This window comes from Thermobia domestica, chromosome 14 (assembly GCF_964235325.1).
Source record: "Thermobia domestica chromosome 14, izTheDome1.hap1.1, whole genome shotgun sequence".
NCBI lineage: Eukaryota > Metazoa > Arthropoda > Insecta > Zygentoma > Lepismatidae > Thermobia > Thermobia domestica.
In genome coordinates, this window is record NC_137467.1 from 94,427,311 (window position 1) to 94,437,854 (window position 10,544).

At 34.4% G+C, this 10,544-nt stretch overlaps 1 protein-coding gene across 1 annotated transcript in view; it reads right to left on the reverse strand.

The window, feature by feature from the left end:
* The window catches only part of AstA (allatostatin A), a 333,422-nt gene extending 326,553 nt beyond the window's left edge, over positions 1 to 6,869 (reverse strand). Inside the window, exon 1 of the mRNA XM_081738694.1 lies at positions 6,715 to 6,869. Within this exon, the coding sequence (XP_081594820.1) occupies positions 6,715 to 6,739 (25 nt within the window). The 5' untranslated portion in view covers positions 6,740 to 6,869. The remainder of the gene's footprint in view (positions 1 to 6,714) is intronic.
* Between the last annotated feature and the right edge of the window lie 3,675 nt (positions 6,870 to 10,544).

Genomic DNA, 10,544 nt, shown 5'->3' on the forward strand with positions numbered 1-10,544 from the left:
GCTGTAGAAGTAGCGGCAGTATCAAAACTGTTCACAGCAACAGCTGCGCCAGCTTAGAGTTGAGGCGTGCCGCTCCGCGCAGTTTGAAGGATTGCGCGCCCCCAAGAAGAGCTTCTCACGGTGCAAACTGTAACTTTCAGTTTGATTATCCGAACAAACCAGTTTTCCGAACACCCATGTCCCCCAATTACTTCGGATAATCGACGCTCTACTGTAATTTCGTTTTGTTTTAATATGTGATCTAGAAGCAAAGGAATAGGTGAGAAGGAAAAAAGGGTAGAAATTACAATTATTATAAAAAGATCTCGGACTTTCTTCAGGTTAGAGATATGAAATTCGATATTTAGACTTAAATGATTAAAGACGTGTTACAGTGTTTTTCAATATTTTCCCTAGAAAGAAAGAAAAAAAGCGGGAAGAAATAAAAAAATATTGGTTTCAATTCTCGAAATAAGATTATCATTTTCCGAAATCACCTTAGGTTAAAGACATGGAAGTTATTGTTGATTGTTTTCATTTAAAATAATCAAAGATGTATTTTAGCGTATTTTTCACGTTTCCCTTAGAAGGGAAGAGAAAGGCAGGAAGAAAAAGGATGGGAGTTGTAATTGTTAAAATAACATGACCATATCTAAAAATCCCTGTTAATTAAAGACGTGTTTCAGCGTTCTCTAGTGTTTCCCTTTGAAGGAAGGAAGAAGGGGGAAAGAAAAGTGTGGAAATTGCAATTTATCTAAAAAGATGACCATATCTCGAAATTTCTCTAGATTATACCGTGTTATGCAAAAATGAACTAAGCGCCAAACTTTGAAAATCCATGTAAATGCGACGATTGGTTCCTGATACGCATTAGAACGTTTTGCACAATCGAAAAGAGAGGAAAACCAACACCTTTACAAAAAAAGAAACATAATTTCACTTTTGATTACGCCTACATTAATGTTGGACATCAACCTTTATACGCAATTTTCTTAAAAGTATGAAAGTGGCGCTTAGTTCGTTTTCGCAGGACACGGTACTTATGTGTGTTACGGATATGAGAAGTGTAAGATCCTAGCCGAGCAAATGTGGGAGGTCATAAAAACTCACTTAACCTTTTATTAAATTTCATACGTAAAAAGAAGAATGTAGGTGACCATCATAATATAATTAAATTAGGATTTAACTTTTAATTTTGAAGATAGTTTTGTTAACCTTGTGGTTACCAAACTCTCTTTGCAAAATAAGGCCATTAGTAAGAGCGATTTTTAGAAAAATGAATGTTTCACATGGGATATGAATCAAGGAGCAGGATACCTAGAAAAGAGAAAAAAATAAGAAAACGTTTTTATTTTTGCACATTCTAAACGACGCGGTGGCTCAGTGATCTCCGGTGCATGGGGCCCTTGGTTCGATCCCAGTTCGCGTCACGTGAACTTTGAAACGAACAAACACCGTGTGCGTGGGCTTTCTCGGGGTTCTCCCGTTTCATCCCATTTTCTTCATTCCGCCATTTCATTCCTCATCGTCATCGTCTCCTTTAGCCTAGCCGACATAGCTGTGGAACGTAGAATTTAAAGATTTCATTTCACTTCATTTTGCACATTCTAGTGAACGACGGAGAGGGAAAGACTCTCAAATATAGTTTTTATTTTCACTTGCCTGAAATGAGTTATTACTTGACCATCATATTAGTCTACGGCATTTCGTTAGATTTAGAAATGAAGAAAAAAATTAGTCATAACGCTCCAATATAAAAACACATTTATTCCTCGATTACAAGAAATACTGTGTCAAATGTGGTACATTCATTATGTTAAAACACAGTTATAAATTTGATTTGATTTTCAGTTTAGTGTTCCTGTCAGCAGCGAGGCTTTATGAGAGTGGACTTACTAATTAACGTAGAATCCAAACCACAGCGGCTCCTGCCGGGAATCGAATCCGGCTCTCCCACGCCAAATATACGTACGCTAACTACTTAGACAGTTATAAATGTTACGTAATATACGCACATTTATTGTATTGAATAATTAAAATAGCGTTAAATATCAATACTGTGATCACCACCCGGAAGTCAGTACATATTTTAGCTCATTTCCTTAACTACTGCGCAATGAAACGTTACACATTATAATTATTGTACTATAAGAAAAAGTTATGTTTTAGCTACAGCACAAGACACTGATTCATTTGGTTGTGTCTTCTGATATCGAGAAAAAGTAATAAATAAAAGAAAAAATTGATTCGTTTTAAAATGAGCACACAAGATGGTACTTGCTGTTAGATCTTACTAGAAGTCCTCAATTTTATGAAATGTTTATTTAAATGTGTAAAGTACTTTAAAGTAACGAACTTATTAGGAAATAGATATACTGTTTGACCGTTTTTCGTGTTATGCTTCACATTTTATTTAATTATTAATTTACATTTAAGGAAATAGATTTGAAAAGAAACTTGGGCAGAACGCCATAATGCGTTGTTGCTAAATTTATACGTTTAATTCCTGGATTCTAGCGTTGCAGTTCGAGAAGCGGGACTTAACTGTGAATTGCGGTAAGGGTCGAAAATTAATTTCTCCAGTAAGTATCCAAGGAGAATTCCATGATTACTTCCTTTATTATCTGGCACCAGTAAATAGTCGATACTATCTGGCAACGCCGCACTATTCAAGCAGCGTTTAGCATAGCACCGAGAACACTAAGTGATCCACCTTAAAATAAAGTAATAGATTATTAATAGCAAGACGTACATTTCGGCACAATTTGATCCATTATTTCTTCATAATTTACACCGTTTACTGAACATTGTTAGGATCATCAAATCTAGGAAGCTCACACGGGCAGACCATGTAGCCAGAATGGCAGAAAATAGGAACACTTTCGAAGTTTTAACTGGAAGTCCAATCGGAAGACGACCATTAGGAAGACCTAGGCGCATATGAGAGGGCAATATTAAGATGTATCTCGCAAGAAATGGAAATACAAAGTAGAAACTGGATGCAGTTGGTTAAAGGTAGAAGTCGATGGAGAATTTGTTTGAACGCGGCATTGAATCTCCGCGTTCAATAGAACATAGAGTTAGTTATTATCTGAAGTTTCTTTGAAAGCCATAGGGTTAGTCCATAAATCATAGAGTTAGTTCGTTAGTTATTTTTTCATAGAAAACTGTAGATAAATACTATGCTGCTGTAACATGAAAAAAATACAATACCTAAGTTACCATTCACAAGATAGTTGTTGCGAGTGGAAATATTTGTAGTTGGATGATATATGGTCAAAATAAATCGATTTTTTTTTCCGTTTCTTTGATTCAGAGTTTATAATCTCATAACTAAACCCATTCTTGCGTTGTTTCAAGATACTGAAACATCAGTAAAAAATCTTCACCCTATCGTTACTAAAATCTATGAAACGATACCTAAACTCTATGTTACTAAAATCGATTACATGGAACTTCATACGACATAGAACGTAAAACATAAAATTGGGTCGCGGTGGATCAGTGGTAAAGCGTTTGGGTTTGGTGTCCCTGGTTCGATCCCAGCTCGCGCCAAGTGAGTTTTGAGGTGGGCAAACACCATGTGCGTGGGTTTTCTCGGGGTTCTTCCGTTTCCTTCCACTTTCTTAATTCCACAATTTCACTCATTTCTCATCACTACCGTCTCCTTTAGCCCACACAGCATATGCGTGGGACGTAAAGCTCCAAGATTTCATTTCATTTTCAAGTATAAAGCTATTTAACGTTGCTCTCTGTGATTTTCAGGTTGTACGTCATTTTCTTTTTTATACCAACGATAGTTATGCTGATGTCAAAACTACCTAATTATACTTTTTTTTGACGTAGCCTCTAACTAAACCAAACCAAGTAGCAGAACCAAAACTATTTTCTAAGAACCCTAAGTATGGTAGTATAGACATACTCATATTGCATGTTCCACTCCTGGAGGCACAGTGGTTCAGTGGTAGAGCATTCGCCTTTCGTGGTAGGGGTTCCTAGTTAGATTCCTAGCCATGCTTGTTCGTAGTGGATAATATTGTATCCATAGACTTCGACAATTCTTTCATAACAATTTCTTTCAATAAACATTAATCTTCTTTAGCCTGAAAATGACATTCATGGAACATAAACTATAAATTTAATTTAATTTCAAGTTGCGTTGCTGTTTTGATATATGAGTATATTCAATAATATATTATCAAAAAATGCTACTTCTATTACAATATCTGCTAATTCTTAGCAGTTATGTTCATTGCGTGCTACAAACTCTTAACATTTAGGAAAGTGTAAATTCAAAAAATAAAATAACGAATATTTAGTCCATTCTGTACTTATCAAACAAAAAATATATCTGGCAAACTTGGAACATTTGTTCTCTACTCTCTAAAAAAAACCAAACGTTTACTTCATCCATTATACATTATCAACGAGAAAGGAATTCTCTCTTACATGATACAAAAAATAATATAAAGATGTCATTCAAGTTTAACAGACATTTGGTTATGTTTATGAGATGAAATCTTTCCGTTTTACGTCCCACGCGTATGCCGTCTGGGATAAAAGGGACAGTGTTGATGAGAAATGTAGAAAATGGTGGAATGAAGAAAGTGGGAGGAAACGAGAGAGCCCCGAGGAAACCCGCACATACGGTGTTTGTCCACCACAAAGCTCATTTGGTGCGAGCTGTGAACGAACCCAAGACCCCATGCGCCAGAGTGTAACGCTCTACCACTGAGCCATCGCGGCCCCTTAACGATCAAGGATTATGCACTACAGGCTAAGGTACAACAATACTGGTATTCTAACATCTTTATTATATCCTTATTTGTAGTTGTGGGCAAAATGTACTGTTAAATTATGCACAACCTGTTCAAGAAACGAAGAAGAAAAATATGAAAAGAGATATAGATGTGATATCTTTTCTGGTTTTTATGCGATTATATTTTGTTATAATAGTGATTCGACGATGTAAGTTTAGTTGTCATAACAGCGAAAAAATAAATAATGCATAAGAAAGGATCCATCTCGTGAAAACTATATGTATAATTTTTAAAGAGTGTACTTGTTTAACTTGTTTTGTACTACAATAAAAGGTAATATGAAGTATGCAGTGTGTAAAGTAGATGTTGATATCAGTAGCCTTAGTTATAAAGGAAGACAGATGATTAGGGCAAGTGAATGATGATGAAATAATTGGTAGAATGCGATTGTGGGAGAAAACGGGAGCACCCCAAGAAAACTCATGAACTCGATATCGTCCACCACGTGGGGATTGAACTAGAGACGCCACGCACTAGAGGTAAGGGCTTTATCACTGAGCTACTGTGCCCCTATGTTTGATATAGAGCAATAGTTACTGTTGTTTATATATTTTGCTAGGTCATCCTTATAGTTCGCTGTACATGTGTAATTTTACTCAACTTAGATGCATTACTTTCAGAAATGTTCAACAGTTTTCATACATAACCTTTAAACAAATCAATAATCAACTTTCTCATTGTAAATAATTTTCATTTAATAGATGGATATTTTTTAAAAAAAATGTGAAGGAACGTCTATACATATTAAGTAACCGAAATTATTTGTTATTGAATGATGGATCTATTATTTGGTGAGCCAACAAATATAAATATAATGCATAATAGTAGACTTTCCAAGAGGTAGATTAAACAACCATGTCCCCACATTTATTTTAAGCGCATGACCAGTGAAATTTTAACCTAGACAATAGTATGCCAAAATATTAACTGTTTCTTTAGGAATATTATATATATACTTTTGGACTGTGCCTGTCCAAATGAGATAGTTTGCTAATATTATCGTAAGAAATTTTAGGATATCTGAAGTATAAAGCAGTAAAATTTTTACTTATTAAAAAAATATAAATTGTATGAGTTATTAGGATGTCTCTGTTCTCAGAACATACTCAAAAGTAAAAAGAATCAATAATTTCTCTTCTCAATCAATCAATAACAGAAATTTTCTAGTCTCTTCTCTGATTTTCTCCAGCTGTTGAGTAATTAACTTATAATTTCGTTTTTAAAATTTTAAACAAAGCTTTTTTTTTTAGATTCCTGTGTTCAAAATTTAAAAATAAAAAAAACTGCAATAATTCACAGAGTTTGAAAGTATTGTTGAACTCCAATGAGACATTATAAAGAATTTGACAAAGGAACATGAAAATCAAGCAGTCTTTGTGCATTTTATCTTCTACTCGAATTATAACTACCCTTATTACATGTATAAATTGTATACTCATCAGGCTAAAACTTTGGAACCAGAGTAAGTTTGTGCCGTTTTTTGTGCGTCGCGTGGTTAGGATCCTTTTTTTTTTTTTTTTTTTTTTAGTGTGGTACCAGATTTGATTTCGATAGACGTATTCATTTGTATTTCATGTTTTTATCTCCGTCAGGATTTCATGTAACCTTGAAGATGAAAATATCCAAAGATTAAAAAAAGAGAAAGAAACCACGATACGTCGATAAGCAATAAAATGTAAAGAAATTTAAAAATGTCTCTCTAGCATCAAGTATCGGAAAAGTTAAAAAAAAAATCCATCTAATCAAAAGTCGTTACACGTCTTCGTAGTATTAGATTGAATATATACATATTCATGAATAAGTTTTACGTAATTTGCGGCAAACTTAGCGCACGCGTCCTTCTGGATGAGATTGTTAGTTTTTTTCAATAACACTTGTTTCTATAACACCAATACATTGGATTTAAATCACTTACCAAGCGGTTTGAACGATGAAAGCATAGGCAAATTAAAATCCTACACACGAAGAATGAAGAAGATCAGGCTTGAATTCACTGGATGTTTTTGGCTCGTCGTCGGGTGACAGTCCGCTTTGGAAGGGAAATTGCAAGTCCTCAAGCGCTCCGCCACACTTTTATAACTCTTCCAGAGTTGTGACGAGCCAATGAATGGTCCATGTGCGCCCGCGCATCACACAAACACATACACACACTCGCACATATGCTCTGGTGGGGAGTGTGCAAAGCATCGTGTCGCTGTTTTAAGTCGCCCACGGCATTTCAGTTATTTTCTCGTTGGCGGAGAACAAAACACAATAATCTGAAATACGTAGCTCTACGTTTCTTGCGCACAGATTTTTTTTACTTACATATAAATATAAAAAAGACGTTTTCGTCCTCAAGCACCATTCGACAAGTGGATGAATGTCTTTCTCTGTCTTTGAAAAGATGTACGGTTTATTTTGAGTAGTAGCAGGAGGCTGCGCGGAATATTGATACTAGAAACTTTTATCATGAAAAGCAACAAGCTTTGAATCACTTAAAACATTCTTTGAAACTTTCTTTCTACTATTCGGAGCTGCATTCCTCATCGATCATTATGTACACAAAACACAGGCGTACATAAATGTACGGCACATTACTTTTAACCATGTACTGGGATATAACACTCGGAAGACACATTGTAATTGATTGTCGGATTTCTTGTAAAAACCCAGCAGTTACCTCTTTTTGTTAGTTTCGTATTTATCAAATAGAGAAAATTAATGAGTATGCTATAATATTTTGTTTCCTTTTGTATACTTAATTCAATATTTGCGAAATTCCGAACGAACGTATGGTAGTAAGGGTAATAAAGGGGTATTCATTTTACGATATAAGTTAAGCTTGCTCCTGGCAAATTTGCTGTAGCCTACTTCTATTCCTGAGAGATGGTCTTTTACTTGTTTTCATTTGAACATATTTTCAATATCAGTTCTTTATCAAACACGGACTTATTTATCAGGAGGCAAACCATGTATAATCCTTTTTCCTATTTCGGGACGATAGGGTGGTTATTCGACTGATGGCATGATTCCTAATTCCTAGATCAATATAACTTTACTTTTATATCAATACATAAGGATTAAAAGTCTAGTAATGATCCTGTACTAAACTTACTTTCATTTTTGTATCATACTATACCAATTCTGGATACAACTCACAACAAGACATTACATCTACCTTTTACAACATCTGATTGTATATAGGATAAATGTAAAGTAGATGGACAGACATTATAACGTTTATTTTGAGATAACGTATAAAATAATATTTACCAGCACAGCTCAATTGTGATAAACATCTATAGAGTTTACAATTAAATTTTGTTATTCTAATAATGAAATACAAATAACTAAAAATTAGAAGATACTCATCATATGTGACTATTCCATAATAAAAATATTGGTCCCAAACACCAGAACTTGAAATTTCATGCCAGAGAGTGACGCCAGGCTGGTTTATCTTTGGCTTTTAATGTTAAGTGCATATTTCCATCTATCAGTAAACACAATTATGTCTGTAATTATTACTGGATAATTTGAAAGAACCTTCATCGATCCATATAATGATGTAAGATTATTGGAAATAAAATTTTTGAGTTTAACATTCCACGATTATGCCTGTTTGGCCAAAGGAGAGAATAATTTAGCCAAGTGAATAATGATGGAAGGATTGGTGGGCTGAAAATGTGGGAGGAAACAATATTGCCCACCATTTACTTATTTGACCAGGGACTTAACCAGGGCCCCACGCACGAGAGAGAGGCGCTCTATCACTGAGCTACCATGTCCCCTAAAATTATTGGCTTTACTCTAATTTTGTTCAGTGCGATCTCATTAAATTGGTTCACCTCTCTGTGTTTCCGTCAAAAAGACACGAGTTAGCGGTGAACGATGAGCTTTCAATCCAATATGTTTCAGAATTCGCACAATAAATGTTTGTGAAGTGCTCAATGCTGCAAAAGGTCTTCTTATGAACTTTATGGGAGGACATTGAACAAATGGTACGGCAACAAGTTGCTTATGGTTCTCCGTACTAAATGTTTCAGTTGAATCCGATCTTTGGTATTAAGAATTGAATCAATGTATAAAATTTGTCACGAATACGGTAAAGAATATGTCTCGTTGGTGTTTGAGAACTAAAACTTTCAACTCACTTTGTTCTAAGCATTTATCAGAAGCGTTTTGAAACTTCTGATAGTACTGAAACCCATTTTCTTGAATTGCTATTTCAATTATTTGCTATTATGAGTTCTCTGAAATATGAGAAAATTAAAAAAATGAGTAAAACCAAATAAATTAAGTTGTAAATTTTAACATAGTAATAAAAACATTATAGTTATAATGAATAACATTGGTATAGTATAACTATAAAACAAACGCTATTCTATTTATATTCACTTACTGTTGGTTCACCCTATATAAATATTTCAGGTTGTAGGTGCACTTACTTTCTAAGAACTTAAGGTAAACCATCTAATACAGTTACTAAGTAATCAACATCCAAATTCTCTTCGTGACAAGTCTTTAAAATAAAGGTATATTACACCCACTCTGACTTCTTGCCATGCAATTCGTATAACAGCCCCATCTAGTGTCGCGTCCAAATCCCTTGGAAACTGCCATTTAAAAGTATGTTCTAAGTAATAGTTGCAATGCACATATTAATCAAGTAGCTTGTACAGTGAAAGACAAAAGTTCTTTCAGTTTGATAAAATGTATTTTTGGAATAATGGTAGTATGGTTGTAACTTACAGAAATTTTATGTTTTTTTATTTACTGACAATTGTTCTCAAGTTTTCCTTCGATTCTGAAGTTATTTATGAAACTAATTTCATCAAACAGAAAGAAGTTTTGTCGCTGACTGTACATGACTACTAGTGAGAAGAAAGAAGAGCAAATGAAAGGAATGATTACATCTGTTAATGCGAATGATACCTAGTACTGCACCTGTAACTTTATTGGTGTTCCAACTTGAGTTAAACCGTTCTCTGGCCAATTGTCTTATCAGTGTTATGTTCAATTAAATTTCCTTGCATTTAAATGGCTCATCAAGATGACTGTCTCTCTTCTCAGCTCAAAACAATGTTGGGCATTAATCAATTAAAATCAATCAATTGAGAGTAACTGTTCCCAAAATTAGGTGAATTGTTAATTTTTTAACTGATCATGAGTGAATTAGAACTTGTAATTGTTACTTGTTAATCTCAAAGGGTAATTGAAATCTTTCATTATTAATCGCAATGAAACAATTGAAACTTGTAATTAATAATTATTAATCTTAATTATAATTGAAGTTAGCAATTAGAAGTGCAGATAAGATGTGTGTGTCCCGTTACTTTATCATATATTTGAAATTGGATACGTATATTCAGTAATAGATAACGACCATCCCTTCACCTTCTCTGCAAAGAAAGCCAGAAAGGGCAACCATCACTCACTATTGTACTGTATTTATGGTTCCACCGTCATGAGAAATCTGTATCGGTGTGTCATGTATAGTTTACAGACAAAATATCGAATGCTAAAACAGCGACCGTCCAAAACTAAGACCAAGGAATACAGTATAGACCGTCGCAAACATTGGTCTGTGAACTCTGTGACTCGTCAATACCTGCCACAATAATAATCATTTCCCCTTCATTTTTCGCGTCTCTTTCTAATCAGTAGTTTTGACACCTAGTACTGAGTCAGCAATCTTAACAACCTCTCTCCTACCGTGATTTTCATTTTCCGTCCTGCCTCTTGTATACAGAAGTAAGACAT